The following is a 25,367-nucleotide window of genomic DNA, read 5'->3' on the forward strand; positions in this document are numbered from 1 at the left end:
GAGCACAACAGAAGGGCACTTTCAAACTCATCAGCGGCCTGCGTTCCAGCAGAAATCCACCTGCAATTGGGAAAATCATTTCCATTTTTCTAAACAAACAAACAAAAAGGTAGCCTGCTCCTCAAGCACAGTGGGCTACATAGACAGGAGCAAGGCAGACAATTCAAGAAAAATAGCTCCTGCATATGCTTGGGAACAGGCAACTTTACTCCCGTGTTCAAAGGAAACAATCACCAGCCACCACTGGCCCCCCAGGGGGAGGGAGCGAAGCTTAGTCTGGGCAGGATACAGTGGGAAGATCCCAGCATCCTTAAAGTGATTTTCTTGCCTTTGAAACAAAGATGAAATTTTAAATTAACTTATATTAAAAAGTGTATTGCCCCCCATTGTATATCCACGATCCATATCTTGCCCTAACTTTCTTCCACTGTGTATTCTTCCAAGCTTTTTTCCAGGTAGATCACACTGCCTTGTCTCCAGTGAGTTTCATGGTTTAATTTGAAAGTAATGATTTTAAACCTTTTTTGCACAACCTTCTTTTAAAAGCCAGTGAAAATATTTTCAAACAAAAGCTTTTACACAAGAGAAGTAGATCTGCCTGAAGCAGGGGAACAGATTTGAGTCCTGCGTTTTGAATACAACCTCAGTGACTCTGGACAGCTTCCCTGGTGGGAAGCACTAACGGTATTTTATTTTTAATATTAACATGCTGCAGACTTTGCATGTGAATACAGATTTTCTAAGTGTAAAAGCACGGTCCATCATCATTTGCCAGGCGCCCTTCTGCTTTGAGCCTTTGAAACACAACAACAAACTAAATCATCTTTACAATTTACCCCAGAGGAAACCAAGACATTTTTATGAATTTGTTTCCTAAGTATTTTGAGCAAGTGTTGTGTGGTGGGCCCTGTGTTTGGTGTAATGAGTACTATTCGTTCTTTTTAATACAACTTTTAAAGGTTATGACCCACTCACAGTTACTACAAGACATTGGCTCCAGTCCCCACATTGTACAATATATTCCTGCGGCCGATCTTATACCCAATAGTTTGTACCTCTCGATGCTGTGAGAAAGCACTTTCTATGATGATGGAAATGTGTTTTATGCCTGCTGCCCTAAACGCAGCCACTAGTCACATGGGTCTAATAACACTTGAAATATGGCTCGTGTTGCTGAGAAACTGAATTTTTAAATTATTTTAAACTGCTCCAAGTAGCTAGTGGCTACCATATGGGACAGTCCACTTTCGATGTCTTCACTTATCCTTATCTTGTATTGTTTTCTACTTGTTAACTGTCTCAAAATCTTTGTGGAAGATGAAGCATAAAAGAATTTAAGTGAAATGAAGTGAAGTGAAAGTCGCTCAGTCATGTCCGACTCTTTGCGACCCCATGGACTGTCCATGGAATTCTCCAGGCCAGAATACTGGAGTGGGTAGCCTTTCCCTTCTCCAGAGAATCTTCCCAACCCAGGGATCGAACCCAGGTCTCTGGCACTGCAGGTGGATTCTTTACCAGCTGAGTCACAAGGGAAATCCAAGAACACTGGAGTGGGTAGCCTATCCCTTCTTCAGGGCATCTTCCCAACCCAAGAATCGAACCAGGGTCTCTGGCATTGCAGGCGGATTCTTTACCAGCTGAGCCACAAGGGAAGCCCAAGAACACCGGAGTGGGTAGCCTATCCCTTCTCCAGGGAATATTTATGACCCAGGAATCGACCCGGGGTCTCCTGCATTGCAGGCAGATTTCTCCTGATAACTGAGTTATCAGAGAAGCCCTAAATAAAAATGAGCCTTAACAAGAGTTGTGATGCAGTTTACCAACGAGAAACCATTCATTCGTTCTAACAGGCACGCATCACCTGGACTTCCACCTGAAACTCTGAGACCCAGGAGCAGGTCTGCCTGGAGGAAACTACAGTCTTGGCAGATGCATCAGCATCTGCATCAGACTCGTGCATCAGCAGCTGAGATTCTAGGTGAGCCAGGATGGGCGGGTGACACAGGAAGGTTAGTAAATGTCTCGGGAATTCAGGGAAGGAGAGATGGAGGTTGGTGGAGGACGGAGGGAGGGAGGAGTCATAGCTTACTGAGCTGGGCTAAGTCAATTTTACAGGTGGAAAATCAATGCGGTTAATCGACCCTGCTGGATTCGAGAGTGACTTGGGGATTTCTGACATGCAGGGTCGACACCCTAACTTCCTCTTCAGGACAAAATACTCATTACGGCTGGAGCTGCAGAAGCATGGCGAGCCTGTGAGGCAGTGGGATCCCTCGTCACACGAGAACGTTCGTTCCACGAGACAAGGCAGCACAGCTGATTTTACTCTAAATGAGCAAAGTTGTCATTGCCGGTGGTAAACGCACTATGGCAATGACAGGAGCTGGTGAAAGAAAGAATTAATCCAACCATGAACAAAGTGTGTGAGGCAGGACTAATTCCCCCATGAAATAATTACAGGGCTTCTCTGCAGTCAACCTTTACAAATATTTTGATCTTGGGCGACAATAAAAATAATATGGAAATCAGATCCTTTCCTTTATGTGGATGTGGGAAACAGTCCACAGTCATCAACTTCGGGGGGAACAAAGATTTCATGTCATATAAATGACCTGCGTGGCAGAGTCAGCCAGCGTGTTACGGTGTGGCAGGAACCACTTGCCACTGGCCACCTCTCAAAAGGATGGTGGCCAGGGTCCGGTCCATCCTCGGGGATCCAGAGATGAAGTGTGGGGAGGCGGACTCTCGGGGTTGAGAAGAGAGGCCGGGGGTGGGGGGGCGTGTCTGAGTGTGTGGTACACATGTGTGCTCCTGACTCAACCAACCACAACAGGACGCTGTGAGAAACTGCCCTGGCTGGAGGGCGAGCGAGCGACCTTTGGGGGTGGTGGCCACAGAACGAGGAAAATGAACAGTGCCTCTTCCCGCCCTGTTGCAGGAGCCGCCGGCGCACACCAAGCTCCTGACAACAGGCTGTCGGGTCACCAGGCTCCTGACGACCCCAAGCTCAAGCACAGGCCGGAGAAGACATGGAGTTTATTAACGTCAAAGGTCTCCACCTCGGGATAAAAGTGTCTGACCAGCCGGGATCATCGCCTACCACACCCCTCACTGGGTCACTTAAGAAAGGTAAAAAAAAAAAACAAAAAGAAAAAGCCTGTTTCTACTTTCCCACCTGTTTAAAACAAAGCCCATGGACCTCACAGAGCGGTAGGGCAGTCAAAGGAAATAACAATGGGAGTTGAAAAGCGCCTCCAAGAATGAGGAAGCTGTTGAGAATTGAAACTGCATTGTGACGTCTGCCTTCAGGTGGCAACGCACCTGGACAGGTAAGCCCCGCCCAGGCCAGCTGCATTCTGAACCCCCAAGCTCTGCTGGGAGTAAAATGGTACTCTTAGCTTCAAACTGAGGTCTTAACATTCAACTTAACGTCTCAAGGCCTGGCCGTGAATGCTGACTGGGTCAGAATGGAGGCAGTTCAATCAGCCAACACCTGTCACATAAGGCTCACCTGCCCGCCTCTGAGGTTCCCATGAGCTAATTCAGGAAAGCCCTTGGGGGCGCCCTCAGAGAACCCACAGGCATGGTGACCTTTGTGTGCAAAGCACTGTTTTGAAGTCTCCTCTTCTTCTGCATCAGATTCCCTATGATATTGTTTTTTTCTATTTTTTAAAAAATTGTGGCTAAAGACTGTCGGCAAAGAGACATCTCTGCCAACAAAGGTCTGAATGTTTTTCCAGTAGTCATGTACCGATGTGAGAGGTGGACCATAAAGAAGGCTGAGCACCGAAGAACTGATGCTTTTGAACTGTGGTGCTGGAGAAGACTCTTGAGTCCCTTGGACAGCAAGGAGACCAAACCAGTCAATCCTAAAGGAAATCAACCCTGAATATTCATTGGAAGGACTGATGCATGCTGAAGCTCTAATACCTTGGCCACCTGATGCAAAAAGCCGACTCAATGGAAAAGACTCTGATGCAGGGAAAGATGGAGGGTATGATGAGAAGGGGGCGACAGAGCATGAGACGGTTGGATGGCATCATCAACTCAATAGACATGAGTTGGAGCAAACTCTAAGAGACAGTGAAGCACAGGGTAGCCTGGCGTGCCAGTCCATGGAGTAGCAAAGAGTCAGACACAACTTACTGACTGAACAACAACAAAAGATCCCTTGGAGGAGGAAATGGCAACCCCCTCCAGTATTCTTGCCTGGAAAATGCCATGGACAGAGGAGCCTGGGGGACTATGGTCCATGGGGTCGCAAAGAGTCGGATACGACTGGGTGACTTACAGTTTCTTTTTTCACTATAAAACCTAATATATACCACCATAACCATTTTGCAAGTGTTCAGTTCAATGGCAATCACATTGTCTTCTTGAACCCGGCTGATCCTTCTTGGAAGCTGTGTGCCCAGAGCCTACCCATGCCTCCTTGCATGCCCCTCCCTGGGTCCCAGTTCCCCACCAGCCGAGTTCCATCCCCGGCAGAACCTGGGGCGGGGCTGTGTCCATCTCTGGGGAATGACTTGGCCTAGTCTGTGCCCAGCACCTGCCAGTCATTTTAGGGCTGGAATGTGGGGCTCCTGCCCAAAGGCCAAAGATCTTCAGTGGCTTTCTCTGAACGCGTTTGAACAGCTGAGTAAAACGTCCTCACTTTCAAAAGAAAAAGCACAATGTGTGTTTTCAGAAGTCACCGAAACTGTTTCCTTGTTTTTGAAGAAACGGGGTAACTTGGGCTTGGGCCTGAATGAAACGGGCCAGCCTCTTCTACCAGCATTGACTTGGGAGAATGCACCATTTGGACAGGAGCAGGTGTGTTTGCTGAATCAGGCTCCAGCCTAATCATACAGGAAAACATCCTGGTACTTTTTCTGCCTTATGATTTCCCACTGCTGATGTAAGTATATGACAGTGTAACTTAGGGCAGCAAAGAAAAGCACAGTGGTGGTGACATTTAAGCCCCAAATCTGGGGGACCTTGAGGTACATGGTAAACTTTAGATTTCCATTAACAATAATTAAAAATACTATCACTGGTTAAAGTTTGGAGTTTAGTTAATAACGTAGTGTTAGAAGAGAAAGGACAGGCCCAAAATGGAGTCACTTGAGCTAAAGCCAAGACTTAGTACCTAACCATTGATCTCTCCACAGTCACAACCTCCCCCAGGAAGGTCATCCTAACCAGTCAGCCACTGGTCAGTACCAATGAAGTCATTGGTCACATGGGCCCTCTTGATCCCCAAAGAAAGATGAGGTCATCTGCCACACAGACCCCTGCTGTCCCCCAGGTAGGGTACCTACATCTGAAATAACGTGGTTTATTCCGTGTTTTGCTTGTAAAGTTAAAAGTGTTAGTTTTCTAACACTAGTTAGTTAACTAAAGTCATGCCCAACTTTTTTGTGACCCCATGGACTGTAGCCCACCAGGCTCTCTGTCCATGGAATTCCAGGCAAGAATACTGGAGTGGGTTGCCATGCCCTCCTCCAGGGCATCTTCCCGACCCAGGGATGGAACCCAGGTCTCCTGCACTGGCAGGCAGGTTCTCCTCCAGGGCATCTTCCCGACCCAGGGATGGAACCCAGGTCTCCTGCACTGGCAGGCAGGTTCTTACTGTTCGAGTCACCAGGGAAGCCTTTCCGTTTCTGGAGCTCCTCCCTCCTTGCCACCTGGGACACTGCCCATTCATGAATCATTCAGTAGAGCCAATTAGACCTTTCAATTTTACTTGCTCAGATTTCGCTTTTTAACAGAAGAACCAACACTGGTTTCTTAGGTTTGAGGAACGTGCCCAGTGATGTAAGAAGCTGACATCAAGGGGAGGGTCTGGAAAAGGAGTGTGCAGAAACTATTCTCATGGCAACTTTTCCCTAAATCTAAGATTTCAATTTATAGAAGTTTATATTAAAAGATGGTCAGCCTTTCCCCCTTCCTCTGTGGGGGACAGGATGCCAAGCCTTTTACAGACACTGTCTCATTTACTTGGTGTAACATCCCGGTGAGGTGGCGGCCACATCTCGCTTATAGGTGAGGAAATGAGGCTGTAGACCGCTGGACATGGATCTCAGGTGTTGGTGTGATGAAGGATGCAGACACTGCCAGCCCACTCCACGTGGGCCAGGCCGTGTCTCCCATCTCAGAATATCCACACACACACACACACACACACGGTCTGTCAATAACCCAGAGCAACCTCCTTTCTTAATAAAGGATCCCTTTATTAAGGGATCCCTTATGTGATCCCTTCCTCTCATTGAACATATTTGCTCATGGCCTGCTTCTTCTGTGCGGGCATTAATGGCCCACATGTCCTCCAAGACAGAACTAGCCAGGGATGCCCTCATTGGACATGGCCCATTCAGCCACGAGAGGGCCTGCCCCCTCCCCTGAGACTGCAAGTCTCCAGCAGACGAAGCCTGGCACATGCTCACTCATCCATGCATTCATTCATTGCTTATAGAAGAAACAGAGTTATAAGTAAAATGCAAACCAAAGAATCATAGGGTCACTGGTTTCTCAGACACTGCACATGAATTGTTCCAGGAAAATCATTCATCAGTCATCTCAAAAGCACTGAAAAAGTCCAAATTTCTGGATCTCACCCCAACATTCTGATAAAGGAGGGCTGGGTACAATGTAGCAATTTATAGTTTTTCAAAACTCCACTGGCCCACCAACCCCAAGTGACCCTAATGCCCTGCCAGGTTTGGGGTTTTGTCAAATAGATAAGTAGCTTCTGGAAATGGGCAACCTCAGCTGAAGAAACACCGAGGCGGAGGAGCCAGCTGCCTTGGAAGGCAGCCTGTCATCGCTAAGCTGCACTTGCTGTGAAACCCTTTTCTATGCTCAGACACAAGGTACCTCTTGGGAAACTCACTCCTTTGTTTAAATTTTGTCCTCTGGTACAACTAAGATGATGCTGACACCCTCTTTCATACAACCAGCCTGAAAAGGGCCATCTTCTTTTCCAAAATCTTCTCTTTGAGGCCAAATGCCCATACTTCCAACATTTTTTTTTTTTTTTAATGAAACACATTCTATTAGTCCATTTCAAACATGACACTCAGAACTGGGTACAGTATTCTGAGGGAGCTCTGAGCCTTGAAGTTCCAAGGGGCAATCCTTGGTCTCCTCCTAATGAGGCACATTCTATGGAAGAGGTTCACGACCTTGGCTGCAAATTGGAATAATTACCTAGGAAGCTTTAGGAACTACTGATGCTTACATTCTACCTCTCAGGGATTCTGATACGACTGTCTGGTGTTCGGCCTGGTTATCAAGATACTTTTTTTCCTTAAAGGTTCCAGGTGATTTTAATGAGCAGCCGATGTTGAGAGCCACAGACAGAACCAACATTGATCTCTCTCTCTCTCTCTCATTCTATTGGCTCACATTTAACTCATTCACACTCAGCCTTCTGCCGTGAATTCCTGCCGAGCCAGGTCATTTTCATCATGCACTCGAGGAACTGATTAGCTGAACTTAACGGCACACTTGGACACTGACTCCCGATAAATGTCATCAGTATGCTGCGGGTCCATTGTTGAAAAGATGCTGAAGGTCAAGTTGATGGAGCTGCGTGTTGACTGTGTGTGCTTTCTCTCTAGCCTTGAGTCTTTAACACGCTTCTGGCATCCTCACGGAAAACATGAATAAAATTATAGACCTTTGAAAGACACACTACTGAAAATTCTCTGGGGAAATAAATGATAGCAGGTGCTTTTTAAAGCTGCTGGACACTCTTTCACAGATAAAGGCTAAAGATGTATGATCATGGATAAACCCAAGAGCGTGGCAGTCCTTCTAAAATGAAATGTGTTTCGTACAGCTCGGCAAAGTTCTCTGGTGGCAGTGTCAGTACTGAGAAGTGTCAGTAGTTACAAGTGAGAAGATCCCTGCCCCTCCATCCGGACGGGGTCATCCTTCCCTCCTCACTCTGGACACTGGGAATCAGGACATGCCCACAGATCCTCCCCTCTTGTGGTCAAGGACCACCCTTCAAGTTTCCAGCCCAGTCAGGGCCAAGCGAGATAAAAGTGCCAGAACAGGTTGCTGCAGGCACACCAAGACCTCAGAAGTGACTCAGCAACCCAGGGTTCATGACACTGTCATTAAAATAAGTGAGCATTACAGTTTTTGCTCCCTCCCCTCCCCAACCCCAGATTTTGCTTGGGTGCCTATGGGTTGGCGCCTGCACACTCAGGGGCAAGTTATATAACCCAAAGCTGTCAACAACTTGTCAGTCAAAGGACGCAGGACACAGGGAGGGGCCACTAAGCTAAAAACCCAACCCTACCCCCATCGTAGGCTTCTCAGGAGGTGCAGTGGTAAAGAATCTGCCTGCCAGGGCAGAAGACGTGGGGTCCATCCCTAGGTGGGGAAGATCCCTGGAGGAGGGCATGGCAACCCACTCCAGCATTCTTTTCTAGGAATTCCCATGGACAGAGGAGCCTGGAGGGCCACAGTCCTTGGGATCGCCAAGAGTCAGACATGACTGAGCACACACACACACCCCCACTGTGGGACTGCTCTGGTTTCCAGACAGCTCACACTCTTGTTTTCTCAGGAGCATACTTTCACTTTGCTTAATAAAAGTCTTGCTGCTGAAAACTGCTCTACGCCTCTTGTCTGAATTCTTTCCCATGAGGGGACAAGAACCGAGGCAACTACTGTTCTGCCAGTGGCAGCGAGTGAGCTGAAGCTGCCACACTGGGCTGCCAGGGCACTGCCAACTGAGGACAGCTCCTGTGTGTGACCTCCCCAACCTTATTTAAATCGACTGCTATGTGGACCAAACTGCCGTATGACACATCTCAAGATGCTCCGAGCTTACAGGACGTCTGTATGAACACGCATCTCACTGGCCAGAAAATGAACTGCTGGATTGGTTTCTCCAGAGCTAGAATGTCTTCAGCTTCACTACCAAAGCATCACTCAACTCTGCATGACTTGAGGAGGCAACATGGCAGAACACAACTGAAAGCTTCCCAGCCACTTTTGGGAACACAGAGTTAGATGCTACAGAGCATCTTTAAAAATTTCTAAAAGTGGTATTTCTTTTATATTCATAGCACCAATCGAGAGTAAGAGTCTAAACTGGCACTTTCAGTCTCTTGTCATCTCCAGTGGAGCTGAGTTTTATACCTGTTCTTCCTCAGTCCAAGCTGAGCTCTCCTGCCTGGGGCACGTGAGTAAAGCCTCCCACTTCCTTCTATCACAGCAAAGAAAGGTGCACTGAATTCTCTCCAGGGATAAGAAACATACAAAGTTGGATATCTGAGCACATTTGCTTCACAGCACAGGGAGTAGCTCTGTGAGCCTGTTAACCAGTGCCCGGATGCCCTACTTGGAATCCCCCAGGGTGGGACCACCTCATCCAGGTCTCCGGCTACAGTCACTAAAACACCCCTGAGAACACCTTGAACCAAACTCTCACCTGTAGTGAGGATGGACACAGTATGCAGTGGATAGAAAGCCTCTGCTATTATCTCCTGGCATTTTTCAGACGCATGCTTACTAGATAGTCAATTCCTCATGTGTCTATAGATGTCTTTAAAAAAAAAAACCCAGAAGAATTTTCTGCAGAAGTTTCCATTTTGGGCCAAGGGACTTTGCATTCCACGGTACAGACGATTTCTCCTGATGTTTTGCATCCAGAGATTAATATTTTATATGGTACTTAATAAAACAGACTTAATATTTTTATCCAGCCTGCTCTTCCTGAGTATTTAGGTCAGTTCCAATCTTTTAATTCTGTCATGGATATCATTGCCATTTGTCATTTCACATATTAGAGAGCAACCTTAAGATAAATTCTTAGTAGTGGGAATCAAGGTAAAAATGTATGCATGTGTGGGGTACGGGGTTCTGCCTTTTTTTTTTTTTTGGCCATACCACACAGCAGGTGGGATCTTAGTTCCCCAACTAGGATCAGACCCTTGCCCCCTGCAGTAGAAGTGTGGAGTCTTAACTAAAAGACTGCCAGGGAAGTCCCTACGGGGTCTATTTTTCAAAGCACTCTTTATAAACACTGTGAAATATAACACTGAGAACAGCATGAGACGGATGATACTTAAATGGCTATAAAGCAAGCACCAGTAAAATATTACCAACACACTAAACGTTCCTCTTCTGCCTCTACTCTTTATAATTCTCATCAACCTTTCAGAAGACATGACTGTATTCTGTGGGATTCATTTCATTATCGGAACATAAAAATAAAATGAGAAATAGGGAAAGAAAGAGGAGGGTGGTGGGGATGAGGCAGAACGGTCAGCCAGAATTGTACTCACCACAGGGCAAGTCGTTGCTCAATTTCCTTGAGAAAATTTGTATGAAATTTGTGCAAAGGTTCAAAATTCGGGAATATGAGACTTTTCAAGGTTTCGGGCATGGAGTCCTCTTTGCTCACTGTGCTCTGAAACCACTGGGAATAAAAAAGAGGGTGCATTTAGAGGCATAGAGGTGAAGAACCAAGGTCTGCAGCTCTTCGGAGGTACAGCCCACCACGCTTGGAGACATAAGGGCTCTCCTGCCGCGTCCGTAGGATTTCAAGAGCATCAAGGGCTTTGAGGCTTTTCTGTTTTCCTTCCTTTCATTAGATGGAGTAAGAAGGACCATCTCTGCATTACCGCCTCCTGAAATTTGTTACCAAGTACTGTTGAAGCCAGGAGAAATCTCTGAAGTGAGCAGCTACTCAAATCAAAACTTCCATTATGGCCAACTCCTGGGCCACCCCTGATTTATGCCCCCGTACGCCCTCAGTTCAGTCCTGAAGAAACTTCTGTCGCTCTTCCTTTGTTGAGACGCTGAGCAGAAAGGTGGCTGAACCAAAGAGGTGATGCCTCTGCCAGCACGCTCACCACTCATCTTACCGAGCGAAGGCTGGGCTGGGCCCCACGAGGACTGCTGAGCGCCTGCTCTAGAGGCAGACACCAGACCGTTCCAATTGACCTGCAGTTGCCTAGCTCCTTTCCAGAATCCAGGGTCATAAAGACATCTGCCACCATGCTTTGAATTTGTTTCTAAGACTGAACAAGACGGATTAAAATGATAAAAGGCAGTCTTTGAGGCAGATTTTGCTGACATGGCTCAATTTATTATCAGAGATAAAACGAGGTTTCCCTTTCACCTCTGAGGTCTCTCTCAAGAAAAATACGAGGCAAAACACACAAAGTTCTGCATCAGTGCAGGCAGCACATTCAGTGAAACGTTTAACATTAAATTTCTCCACTTTAGAAACTTCCTTCCTTTGCACTTAAAAAATCACAATTATAAAACCTTTTTAGGGCATATTCCAAATTAAACATACCATTATTGCCTAATTTGTACAACTCAGGACTAAAATCCTTTTAACTGGAGTCGGAGAACCCGATATTTAATTAGATCCAGCTTGTCTCCTAAAGCTGAGTTTTAGTCAAGATAAATTATGTAATTTAACGCTTTAGGGGAAATGCTACGCATACCGAAGTGATGACTTCAAGATCCTTCAGATACGTCCTCTCAGTGGTGGAGACTTCTTTAGCAATGAAGTATGCTTTGTCAGTTGGGAATCTCTGCAAAATTCATAAAAAGAAAAAAGACACAATAATTTGAGCCTCAGTTTCTAAAACAGTCCTAGTTACAAGAAAGTCCTAACCAAAGTGATGCATTGCTAACTTACAATCTTTGGTTGGTTGGTATCAAGGCTAAATAAACTCTTATTCTCCTTTTTGTGCGAGAGGAACTAGAATAAAGAATGAGTTTCTATGATGAGAAAATTGTCTAGGAATGTTTCCTTCCAAGTAAATCCTACCGGCAGTGAAAGAACTCAAGTGAGTGTGTCAGTTACCACTGAAGACTGTTCATTCAAAACTGGGCGCCTGAAAATCTAATTAATTAGGATAGTATCAGAGTGATGCAGCCTTCAAGAAATGAATGAAAAAGAACCAGGGCAGCCTTTGTCCTGGGCATCATGGGCTGGTGGTATTGGTTTTTAGGAAGCAGAAGTTACGTTGCTCCTGGGAACATGAAAGTGGCTGATCTAAAGGGCCAGGGTGGCAGCAGGCAGAGTCCCTGTTAGGGGGGCGGGTGGCACTGCCTTAGCGAGGTCTACCATTGGTTTTGCTTCTCTTTAAACAGTCAGGAAAAGGAAACCAATCCCCTGTTGTTGCCCATCCCGCTTACTTCCTACAGGAGTCCACCCCATTCCACCTCTGGGGATACACATGAAGCAGAGATGAGACCAGATACTTCCTACAGGAGTCCACCCCATTCCACCTCTGGGGATACACATGAAGCAGAGATGAGACCAGATACTTGTGCACCAGTGTTCCCAGAACATTAGGCAAAACAGCCAAATGGAGGAAACAACTCAACTGTCCATCAGTGGGTGGATGGATACACAAACTGTGGTACCCTCCAGACCACAGAAGACCAGCCAGCCTTAAAAAAGAAGGAAATTCTGATGCAGGCTACAACATGCATAAACCTCGATGTTCTGCTCAAGGAAATAAGCCAGTCACAAAGGCACAGACACTGCATGATTCTACTTTATCGCTGTTGTTCTGTCACGAAGTCGTGTCCGACTCTGCGACTCCATGGACTATAGTCTGTCGGGCTCCTCTGTCCATGGGATTTCCCAGGCTAAGTGTAGTAGGGTGGGTTGCTATTTCCTTCTCCAGGGGATCTTCCCAAATCAGGGATCAAACTCGTGTCCTTTGCATTAGCAGGTGGATTCTTTACCACTGAGCAAATTATTGGAATTAAAAAAAAAACAAAAAATCAACAGGTGAGTGCCTGCCAGTCCTCATACCTTTCTCCGGCCATCGTCCTCGTCCTCGGCCCGGGGGCCTGCCTGGTCATTCAGCAGGGGGCTGACCAAGGGGGAGGCCTGCTTGGTGTCAGGGCTCAGGTTGGGCGACAGGATGGCGTTGGTGGGCGCCGTTCCTCCCTGCGAGTTGATGGACAGCTCTGAAAGGTGAGGGCTGCCAGTCAGGGAGCCTGTTTGGGATGAGAAGTATTAAAAAAAAAAAAAAAAGTAATTTCTTCTGGGACCCAGTCTCCACTTACAATTTTCACCTTTTCAAACCTTTAGAAGCTTAGACTACTATATTACTATACGGCACGCTTAAAATGCCCTCCATGACTTTCTAGTTTTTTCCCTAAGTTTCAGCAGCCTTCATCCTTAAGACACCATTCAGTGGAACCACAGTTACATCATTAATGATAAGCTGGAGAACTCTGCGTAGAGCATAATTACAATAGTTTTAAAAGCATTGTGTATCTGCAAATAGCATCTTCATCTCCTAACTACTTCCTTAATGTCTTAAGAATTACTTGAGAAAGACACAGGGTCTATATCACAAAGAGATGTGGAAAATGACTAGAAAATAGTGCTATTCTAATAGAAGACTAAAGGACTTGGGACACCCAGGACAGACTACGTCTTGGAACAATGGTCACAGCTAAAGAAAGGGAAAGCAGCTACCTCCCCATTCTACGAAGAACAGAAGCAAGCTGGTTATACCTGGTGATGGCACTCCATGTCTCTCTCACTGTTTGGGACAGAAACACTAGTATCACAATTATAGCAAAGGTGATCATTTAAAAATGCAAAGCTGGAGGTTATCACATTGTCACAATTCCCCCTTTTGAGTCAAAAAACGACAGGTAGTTATTCCTCTGAAAACGATAACGGATATATGTAAATTGTATAACTGGGTAAAATGTATAATTACCCATTATGAGTCAACCAGATGAGATGACATGCACATGAAAACTCTTTGCCAACAGAATTTTGCAAGTACCAATACCTTAACCTATTGAAACTAAGTGGGATGTTTCAAAATCTACTTCTAAGCTCAAATGTTTCGGCCTAACAGATCTATAATTCTCATGCAGAAACTAGGATTAGGATGAACACAGTTTAAGTAGCCTGCAGCCCTGTCAGTTACCATCATAGAGAAAAACTACGTGAATGCTTTCTCTATTTTCCAATATCCAGTTTCATGGTTGTGGCTACTCAGCCCAGTATCAAGAAGCTCGGGGAGAGAGGTGAAGGGCAGTCTTCTGGGAATTCCCCAGTTTTTTCACCTCTATCCTGTCTCTCTGGATTCATTCATATTTGCTTGGACATTACAAGATAGGTCCGCCTCAAATGGAGCTGCTGGAGTTGGGTCGTGAACGTGACCCCAGTAAAAATGAACCATGCAGAAACCCCCACCAGGCCCACCCAGTCTCAGGTCGCCCAGCTAGCTGTGTCACCTACGCATGGGGAGAAAAGCCACCACGCCCACAAAAACAGAAAGCAGACATCCTGCCCACTGACTATTGGTCAGTACAATCATCCTTGAAGAACAAGATCAGAAAATGTCAGGAAAAGTTAGATTCCAGAAGTTTGCATTAAAAAAAAAAAAACAACCCCATTTCAATGCCTTGCATTTTCATAAACATCATTATAACAAAGTCCTGATGTTAGACAAAGACCCAGTCGCCCCTCTCACACCACCAGACCCAGGAAAACCCGGAGAAAAAGGCCAGAAATTGCTTCACAAATGTCAATTTTATTGACACCAGTGCACAACTGAGTACAATAATTTTGAGAGAATTTGAACTTGTCAAATAGAAATAGTGACAACAATCATAACTGTAATTGATTCAAGGTACTATGCTATTCTCTTAAGAAAAAAAAAAGAATCACAAAAAGAAAAATGATATCACTACAAAGAGGAATTAGAAAAAGAGAAATTCTGGCAGTCTGTCTGGAGATCGAAACATTTCATGCATTTGTGAGTCGCTGCTGGAGAGTCACTTTTTATTTGTTCACATCTGGCACAATGTGGGGGCTTACCTTCAGTTCTCACAGTGTGTGAGACCAGGTGAGGCAGTTTAAGTGAGACCGTGCTGGGCCTTGAATCTGCAGTGACGCGGACAGAAAAAGCACTTGCCTCGTCATTCAAAGAGTTGGAGCCAAGAACAAAAAGCAGTTAGAAGGCTAGCGTGGACAAGGAGTGTGGGTGGGGAGATAGTACCAAGGAAGCCTTGGACCACATCCAGCAGCAGATCAAAAACCAGCTGCCACATCGCGAGGGAGAGAATGAGGGTGAACACACTCGAGTGCAACCACATCCACCCTCCAAGGTCGAAAGCTGTTGTTGCCGCCCTTGTGAATTCCCCCGGGGACGCTTCGGTTTGGTAGACCCAGTGGGCAGGAAGGACGATCTAACAGATGAGGGCTCTTGGAGAGGTGCCACGCTGCCACGAAGGCAGGACACGTGGCAGAGAAGATAGCTATCTAGAAGGCTCCCCATAGGACCACACTGGAGACAGGAATCAGAAAGTGGGGCACTCACTGAGAGTGAGCCTGATGGTAACTGGGTTCCTAGGTAGAGTCGGGGAGTTCTAGAGTCCTAGAGTTCTGGGTTCAGCTACATTTTCACTTATCATGTGGCCTAAAGATGCGTGTGTCACCAACATTACACGTGCAATACACAACTCTGGAGGAGGACCAAATTACAGTAGACAAAGTCCATTTCCAGAGAGGTTACTTCAGCTGGCTTTGTGTCTGATCATGGGGCCCAAGAAAGCCAAGGCGACGACACTAAGACCAAGAAATCAATAAATACCAAGCAGCCTGTTCTAGAAATCTATCCGCAATGCTAACGAGGGGAAGGATCCAAAACTCTGAAGCTGGATTTTACCAATCTGAGCCACATCCGTGAAGAATAGCCTCTTTCCTCCCCTTGCAAGAGAAACTCCTCAAGGCTTTGCAAATTCAAGGATGACAGGGTTGCAAACATAAGCAGGTAGGCTCATTTACCATTCAGCAGCCAGTGGAATATGCGGACGGGAGTCATTAGTAGAATTTGGCAGCTTGATGAGTAATTAAAATTCTCTTTTGACTATGAGCCAGTGTGTGGCAAAGGTCTGTACAAACTGATGTCCACAAGGGGCCTGCCCTTGGTCCACAGTGAGGACCTGTGACCCAAACGTCAATGTCTGAGGTCACGGTTATCAGAGCTACATGTAACCAATTTTCACTGAAGTAGTCCATTCTAAAAAAAAAAAGGGGGAGGGGGCAAGCAAACATGGCGGTGTTAGATAAAATGAGTTTGCCAGATTTCTGCAGCTTCATAAAGCCTGCTCTCATCACACAGCCTGTCATCTGCCTTGAAGGCGCAGCCCTGCACGCTGAGGAGAAATGGCGACTGGCAGGCACTGGTACCCCTGAACATATTAATGCCTGGGGATTGTATCATTTTCCTCCTTGACACAAGGTTATACATCTCCTTCACTGACACAAAGGAACTTCTTTCAGCAAGGGGCTCTAGGTAAATAACTGGAGGGGGTGTCATCTGAGAAAAGCACCTGGTTATTAAGGCAATGGGTAGAAAGGAGTATGAAGAGATTAGAAAAAGATTAGTTATACCTTGAAAATCTGGAAGCTTTTGATTCTTTAAAAAAAAAAATTTCCCCTATTTTTAGAAATCACCCTACATGTTTTTAGTATTCAGTTACATTTCTGGTTTATAACCTTCAGGTCCCTTACCTGTACCAGATAACTTCCTGACACCCCTCCCTTACCCTTCAGCTGTATCCAGCGGGATGAATTTATGTCACTCCCAAGGACTAAACACACCTTCACCAATGTTACTCTCGAGGGAGGCATTTCTGGTAATTGCTTTTGAAAACCCTTTTACATGTACACATTCTCATGGCACGGACAATTATGGAACTTCAAATTAGCACTGCAGTATTTATGGATTCTTCTCTCTGGCTGCACACGGGGAGCTGGGTTTGCAGCCTCACCCACACTGGGGCGTCTCTCCACCAACTCTGCGGCAGAGGCACCTAAACAGCAGGATCACAGTTTATGGTCAACAAGCCAGACTCGCACCCTCCTTCCCCTTCTGGGACTAGGCACAAGCCACCAGATAGCCATCTCTTCCTCCGACTCTATTAAAGGCTTAAGAGCCAACTCACACAGCCTGGGAAAAGAGAATTTTCTGTTTTTCGAGTCATAAAAAAATGGCATTTCGAACACCTGGTTGTACCTGCCCTGTTTTAAATTAGCCAATAAATTGGGAATCCTCGCTTTTAATTAGGTGTTATTTTTCCTGTTAAGGAGTGAATGAGAAAACCTGACAACTTTAAAACAGTAATCCACAGGTGTGTGAAATACAAAAATATCTGAGATCAAGAATCCTGATGAAAACAAGACCGTCGATGGCTTTCTCAAATCCTCTTTCCAAAATTTAGAGAGTACAATGATTAAAAAAATACCCATGTAGGTTCCTCAGTATTTCCCCCAGAGTTACACATTTGGCAAGCTTCTAAATGTCATTCTTCCAACATTACTTGTCTTCTGTTATTTGGTTCTAAGATATAGGAGATTGTATCTCTATGTACCCACGATGTGCTTCAAAGGCACATGTAGAAAATACATGTGCAGGTTTTCATTTATTTTTAAAAAGGCTCTTTCTAAATCCAGAGTCTCCCTCTAAAAGAGAAGACAAAGTTTCTTTGGAGATGGCTGCATTTGAAAGCCAGTTATCCAAAAAAAAAAAAAAAAAAAAAAGGTCAGTATTGTATTGATTCACGGCTAGTTTCCAGAACAAGCATGATTCATTCTAGTCTGATAACGAAGCTGGATCCCACCCCAATGGAATATGTGAGGGGGAAAAAGGGCTGACAGTATTTCATTGAAATTACAAGATTCCATAAGAAAAACCAGATTACAGGATTACCAATCATAGCAGGGTTGCCTTCTTCTTGACAGCTTAGGTTGTTGTGGGAAATGTACGTGCTTCTTAGACCAAGTTCCTTGAAGAAAAGTTTTACAAGCAGCCAAACATCAGCGTTACTGTTCATCATGAAGCGATTCAGAGAAGCAACAGTGGTGCAAGTTGCAGAAAAAGAGAGAGAAATGCGGCTAATGGGAGAATATGGCGGTGGCAGGGGTCACAGTGGCTGGGCTGGGGTACACGGTGCTTTGAACCAGTGAAAAACACCATCTGGTACTTAGAACAAAGCTTCAGCCATCAGTAGCAAAGAACAGTTACAACTGACAGTTTTTACAGCAAGATACCTGTTAGGTCAAGTACAACCCTCTTTTGGGTGAGATTGACAAGAGCTATTAAGCCCGTGCATACACCATGACATGAGTTTGGCCTTCTCTGCTTAAAGAATCACCGAGTTCACTGTTACTGGAGAAACCAGCTACCATCCCAGTGGAGTAAACCCATGCTTTAGTGAGATACTGTGCTCAGCCATGGCGAGAAGATGGAATCAGACAGTATCTGTGAGAGCCTACATTCTGGGTAGATAGCAAACCATTACTCAGAACAGCTCATTGGCCACAAGACGCCAACTAGGGCGGAATCACCAAGTTTTCTCTACATTTCTACCTACCCGATTCCCTAACAAAACGCACAGCTAAACTCTTGTAAGCTATATAAAGTTTGCCAGTCCCTTTGGAATAGAGATGTGCATGTGTGCTTAGCTGCTCAGTCGTGTTCGACTCTTTGTGACCCCATGGATTGTAGTCCACCAGGCTCCTCTGTCCATGAGACTCTTTTCCAGGCAAGAATACTGGAGTGGTTGCCGTTTCCTCCTCCAAGGGATCTTCCAGACCCAGGGATCAAACCCACGCCTCTTGAGTCTCCTGCACTGCAGGTGGATTCTTTACCACTAGTGCCACCTGGGAAGCCTATTGGAATAGATGCTCCCACTGAACAATAGGAAGCCTATCTTTTGGCTAGCTGTCTGAGCTCCCCTATGTAAGCTCCTTCACAGATGCTCTCTGTTTCCATGAGCCCTGCCATGCCCCCGCACTACAGAGATCCTGCTCACTTCCAAAGGCCACCCCACATAGTATGAAAGGCAGGCCTGGAGAAGACGAAGTCAGGAAAACGAAGTCCGTCCTGTTCATCTTCGATTTCCCCACCTTTAGTGAAATACGGTACCACCGAGCAAGACCGCTCAGGATGTCTCCATGGTAAAGCTTGATGTTTAGTGAGCAGGATCACTGTATTCTAGAAGAAACAGGTATTCCAAGTACAAATTGGTATTCAGTCATGTTAAAAAAAAAAAAAAAAAAAAGACGTCAGACAGTGCTCCAACAATGCAGGGAACAGAAGGTACACCGTGCTCCGAGGATAAAGACAGAACATTGGGGGAAAAAAATAAAGCTTTCTTTTAGGTAGGTACATGCTGACCATCCAGGGCATACCATGGCACGACAGAAAAATGTTTTCTCAACTCGATTAAACAAATGACAAAAATGAGAATGAAGTCCCCAGCCTTGTCTATTGTAAAATTAATTTAGTGTATTAGCAATTTTTAATAAATTACATATGCACACAGAAAGAACAGAAGGGAATTGGGTTAATAATAAAGGCCAAGCTTGTGAGATGGGGTCAGTTAGGTTTTCATGGCAACTTTCCAGGCAGAAAGGAGGTGAGGGCAAGGGACTGAATCCACTGGCCATTCAGGTTCGAGTGTAGACGGCAGCGGGGGTGTGTCCTCAACTAGGGAAGGCTTGTCTTTGGTCTTTCTATAAACCACTGTGGGTAGTGACAAATGCTTGCTTTCTTACAAAGGAACTTCCAGGCCCAGGAAAAAGCAATTGTTGGCCTAGTTTCATGAGCCAGAAAGGTCATCTGTGAAAATTACAGACCCATCACAGGTTCCAAAATGATCCCTCTATTATTTCCTATTTGAGAGGCCGTCAAAAACCCCAGCTTATAATAAAGGAAAAGCATTGCTTCCAAACTCTCAAACTAACACCTCCACCTCTTTCGATGCTTTTCTACCACACACACACACACACACACACAACCACACACACACACACACACACTGATCCTCTCTCCTTACTATCTGGTTTACGTTGCACTCGGCAGTGATTTCTAACTACTACTCTTCAATAGCCTGAAGTCTTTGCACTTGGCCCCTAGCAGCAAGCTCACGCAATTCCTAGGACCATTTCCATGTTTACATCAACAGTATCTGCCTAGGAGCTAGCTAACCTTCCACACCGGCTCTCGAGTATACCCTTAGATCGGATAATCCATGTCAACTGCTATGAGATTTTAATCCTCCCTACTTTCAAATGTAAAACCACCCCAAGATATATCAGGGTAATCTGAGCTAGCACCCACACCAAGATGCCAAGGAGCTGTCTTCTACCAGAGGTTATAACTAAACACCAGAGGCCAAGAAGGTTGCCAAAGGCTGTTTTCAGGCTAAGCTGTGATGTCTGCATTGTTTAGTCCGTCCATACGGAAACGATCCTGAACAAATCAGGGTCTCTTTGATTTTTAAAGCTTTTAGGAAAAGAAGATTTTCTCATTCTACCCCAGGTTCCGCCAGGGTTTTAACTGCTTTCATGGGAAAAGAAAAAAAAAAAGTTCCCCATGTTGGAGGGTTCGTCTATGTTTACTGGAGTGATGTGTGTGAATTTTATGAAGCAAGACCTTTTTTTTGTTTCCACAAGATTCAACTCACCTCCTCTCAGATACACCTATGACATATAAATCAGCATTTGCGACTTCCATGCATAGAGGAAATACTCAAAATCCCTAAGTTTCCCAGGAAACAGTAATAGTCCTTTTCCAAGTATGTGTCCAAACAGGTGGAAATCAGGCCACTTTTGATCTTTGATGTCTAAGATACTAGGCCAAATCATGGGTATTTTTGCTTTTCATGATGATGATGATTTCTTTATTTTTAAAAAGGCTGCCACATTAAGTGGCATGCTTATTTTGATCCAAAAGTCATGGCTTCAATTTAAAAACCAGCAACCGGTGCGAGAGGTATACACAGTGTAACGATTTCCCTGCGTTACATTTCACTGAACTAAACAGAGACAGACAGAACTAGACTCACAAGGGAAACACAGCACCAGTGAACTCTTTACACGTCACCAGAGTCCAGTTCTTGAGTCACTTCTTTCTTGCAGAAGCTCATCCACTAGCACCTTTCCTTCCATACATTCTTATGCGCTTGGCTAACACGGCTGACTGCAAAACTCATCTGAGAGCTATTGGCAATGGTTTAGTTCAAAATGTCCACCTCTTCCAGGTTAAAAGAAACGTACTCTACTGCAGAGGTTGCGCTGAAAGATTCTTCTGCAGTTTGATTTGTAAAATCTGCAGCAAGAGAGTTGACCCTTGAACAATGCTGCAGGGGCCAGGGGTGCAGACCCTCTGAACAGTAGAAAATTCACATGTAACTTGGAATTGGCCCTCTGTGTTATATATGTACACTTTCGCATCTGCGGATTCAACCAACTTTGGATTGGGTAGTGCAGTATTATTTACTACGGAAAAAATATCCAAGTGTAAATGGACCTGCATTATTCAAATCCATGTTGTTCTTCTAAAGTCAACTGGAGCTTCATCCCCGGGAAACTAGAGGAAAGCCAGCCTTACAGTCATTAAGCTCTTCAAAGGATGGATGTTTATACAGTACAAAGGAGAAGATGGAGAACAAAAGAGCCTTTCTTGGGGAAGCAACTCAGAGAGCTCTTTAAATTCTGGTTAATAAAAATAAGGACTCAGACAAAGAAGAGTGATCGAAACAGAAGCAAATAAACTCAAACCTAATAAGGAGGAAGACCCCAAGTTTCTTAATTTAAGGCTGGGCCTACCTGTAGTCCAGTTACTCACTAACGCCTTCAATTGCACCATATCCATGAATATTCATTGGAAGGGCTGATGCTGAAGCTCCAATAGCTTGGCCTCCTGATGTGAAGAGCCAACTCAATGGAAAAGACCCTGATGCTGGGAAAGGTTGAGAGCAAGACAGGAAGGCAGTGACAGAGGATGAGATGGTTGGATGGTACCACCAACTCAATGGACATGAGTGCGAGCAAACCGAGGGAGATAATGAAGGACAGGGAAGCCCGGCGTGCTGCAGTCCATGGGGTCACAAAGAGTCGGACACAACTGAGCGACTGAACAACAGCAACATACTGTGCTGAAGTAGGAATAGCATTTTAAGTGGAAAAAGTTGATTAAAAACATAGGCACACCGGTTAAAGACAGGAAAAAGGGAAGCTGATATGCATGTTCACCAGTTTTAACAAAATTAAAAATGGCATCTTAATATTTTAATTGTCTCTTCTTTTAGAAACTGCTTGACAACACAGTCAAACTGATTTGAGAGCTAAGATGCAAGTGGGCTTTCTGATTCAACTGTGGACAGGCTGGGTTTCGTATACTTGGTGGAAATTTCAAGAGGCTCATGTTATATTTTGGTTTTACAAAAAAAAAAAAAAATCACATTGCTTGGTTTGAATCTTCAAAGCGGTTCTGAAGACTCAAGTGGGAATTACTCACATTGTAAGTGCAGGCCACAGCAGCACAACTTGGTGAGATAAATCCGTGAGAAGTTTCCAAATGAGTCACACACGCAGGGAAGAATCTGGCCAACAGACGTTCTTTAATTAAATGCCTGTCTAATAAAATGTCGTCAATGGCATACAGATGACTGGTAAAGGAGCCGGAGCAACCGGTTGTTGAGTTCTGGAACTCATTAAGTACATTTCTTTATGCTACGAGCATTTCTTGCATTTTTATCTTGCCCTGAATGAGCAACAACAAAGTATCTACTGCAAAAGGGTCTATAATTTACATATTTTGAAATATTACCGAGCAAAAGATATTAATGCAGGGAGGCCATTGGAGTAGCCCTGAGTAGCTTGAACATTCCTGCTTCTATATCTGGCTTGTTTTCCATCCAAGGCCTTAAGAAGACATCATTGCATACAGCAGCCACAACTTGAAGACCTGGCTTCCTTGCTGGTGCAGGCAACCCCCTCCACTAGCTACTGCCTTAGAAAAACTGGTGGACAGGTCTTGGGAAACCCTTTGGAAATTTGAAAGAATTCACGGTCTGTCATCTCTGCTGCCCATTCTGTTTATACTCAGGCCCATCTCTGACCTCCCTGCACTCAGTTCAACTTCATGGATGTGTCTGCCCTTCACAGACCACACAGGGAGATTGCAAAGGCCAGGGAAGGGCTTGGGGACCAGTCTCACTACAGGCAGGGAGCATGGAAGGTGGGAGGGTGGAGGCTGTTGGCTTTCCCGGACAACCTCACCTCAGTGAACTGGCTCTACTGCCCGGCTCACAGAACGCTTAGGCTGACTCCCCCCGCAGTGCAGGCAAGCTCTCCCAGAGGAACAAGTTAATATTCTGAGCACTTCAGAACATGTGACTTTTGAACAAACTATACCCCACACCTGTGCCCCTCTTTTCCTCTAAGCACCATGAACCACAGCAAAATTGCCACTCTCACAAAGACTGGCGGAGAAGCAGAAACTGGGTTGTTTGGCTGGTACAAAACCAACCTGAGAAAAACTCTCCCAGTGACCCTAAAAGTGGGAAATCTTGTCAACACAGAACTGCGTACACCACTGTTGATCAGTTGCTTTTGAAAACACTTTAGATAAAAGCCTACTTCTTCTAGGCCAAAGCACAACAAGATAATCAGTGGGATATGTTTTGCTTTGGGATTTACATCTGATGATTCACATTCTAAGCCGGGTAAGTTCATACCTTTTGCTCCTCCATATTTCATGATCAGACTGCTATATGATTAGAGGTAAAAACAAAACTCATTTGGGCAAACCACCTTCACAAATAAACCACAGATTCCAAATGTGACTCTGTTTAACTCACATTTGACTACTTTTTATATAGCAAGTTGACATCTTTTTCTAAGTTCAAAACAGGAAAAGCAAAATTGGGATATAAACTGCAAAAACCCCACAAAATAAAAAGCAGAAGTTCATCTTACCTAGTATGGATTCAACAACCTAAGGCTACCTGATTCCTAGTCTTCATGATTTTAATTATTAATCCACACAAGAATGTCAAAAAATAAAATATTGAATCCAAAAGTTCCTAGTACATTAAGATACCACAAAGAGTAACACACTGAAGTCTAGAGGCCAAGGCTCTGGTTTTAGCTTTGTCATGCAATAGCTATAGGACAACATGAAGTCTCTTACCTTCATCAGAACAAGGTTTCTTAACAATAAATGAAGGTTTAACTTAGGTGACCTCTAAGGTCCCTTCTGGTTTTAAAATTCTGCGACTCTGTTAAATATGTAAATCTAAAGCAAGACATGAAGAGACTACTTCAATGAACATCTTTCAAGCTTTCCAGTAATCAATTTGATTCATCAATCATGCACTGAATCAAATGACTAGGAAGATGAAGCCAAAGTGTGTATAAAAATGGATTAAGTTTTCAGAATCTTTAAAACCAATGTCTTGACATTCATGTGGACAGTCACATGTGAACCACAGGGTCTGTCAATATTTTTGCTTGTTCAACGCTGCTGCCAAATTCTACTCAGTTTCCTAAACACGCTTAGTTAGCTTTTCCTCATGACAAAGCCAAATGATGAGTTTTTATAAGGCCACTGGCAAGGCGGCACCCCAGGGATGGATCACTGTTACAACTCTTTCCAATAGTTTTGTAGTTACTTAGGATCTATAATTTTTGTTCTACAATTTATCTTTTTTTTTTTTAAAAAAAAAGTACCAAAGACTGAAAAGTACCAAAGAGCAGGCAAAGTACCAAAATACCCAAAAACATTTCATTTGTAATGCTTTTCTTATTCGGCAAGCAAGCCAACATTTCAGCTAACCCTCTCATCACATTCCACTAGGTTCTAGAAGGCAATAGCATCTGGCCGAGAGATGACCCTGGCTGCCTAGCAGAGCCATCTGGGGAGCCCAAGAGGCACTCCAGACCCATTATATCTCAGTTTCTAAGGTCAGGGCTCAGGCAGCAACCATTTTAAAAATGTCTCAGGTGATTCCAAAGTGCCGCTAAGGCTGAGAAGCAATGCAAGTTCAAACCACCTTCCATCTGAAATGCAGAATACTGGGTGGAAGGCACTGGTATAGGTGGGACAATTTAAAAAGAAACCAAACCTCTCAATACTTCCACTTTCTTTTTTTTCCTGCACAGAGAAACAGCCCAAAGTCACTGATCCGGGGAGAAGACACTGTTCCTGAGAGTGTGAATGTTAAGAATATGCATAAAAATCAACCAAAGGCCATGAGACTGGGAAACAGTCCTTCTCAGCCGAGTGCACTATTCAAAGGCAGACACCGAGTTTGCTAACTTCTTGGTGACGATAGCATGCACCCTTCGAGATCTTACTTTCTCCTGTGTCATCACTCCAAAGCATCTCTGTGCTTCACCAAGAGGTTCTGACAGCCAGTTACAGCTTCTTCAAGCATCACTAACATTTGCCCAAACCAAACCAGCAATCCCACGCCAATTATAGTTCATGAGGATTTATATCATTTCATCGGAAGTCTGCAAAGGAGAGAAAGAATTCCACAAGCTTCTGATTTAAATATTG

The 25,367-nt window shown here is 44.7% G+C and overlaps 1 protein-coding gene across 2 annotated transcripts in view; it reads right to left on the reverse strand.

Moving 5' to 3' along the window:
* Window positions 1–25,367, reverse strand: part of FARP1 (FERM, ARH/RhoGEF and pleckstrin domain protein 1) — a 314,477-nt gene that overhangs the window by 27,063 nt on the left and 262,047 nt on the right. For both annotated transcript variants that reach the window (XM_070380802.1, XM_070380803.1), the window contains 3 exons: window positions 12,791–12,978; window positions 11,463–11,552; window positions 10,290–10,423 (listed from right to left, as the gene is read on the reverse strand). In XM_070380802.1, the coding sequence (XP_070236903.1) occupies window positions 10,290–10,423; window positions 11,463–11,552; window positions 12,791–12,978 (412 nt within the window). The remainder of the gene's footprint in view (window positions 1–10,289; window positions 10,424–11,462; window positions 11,553–12,790; window positions 12,979–25,367) is intronic.

Source organism: Bos mutus, chromosome 12 (genome assembly GCF_027580195.1).
Source record: "Bos mutus isolate GX-2022 chromosome 12, NWIPB_WYAK_1.1, whole genome shotgun sequence".
Classification (NCBI taxonomy): Eukaryota; Metazoa; Chordata; class Mammalia; order Artiodactyla; family Bovidae; genus Bos; species Bos mutus.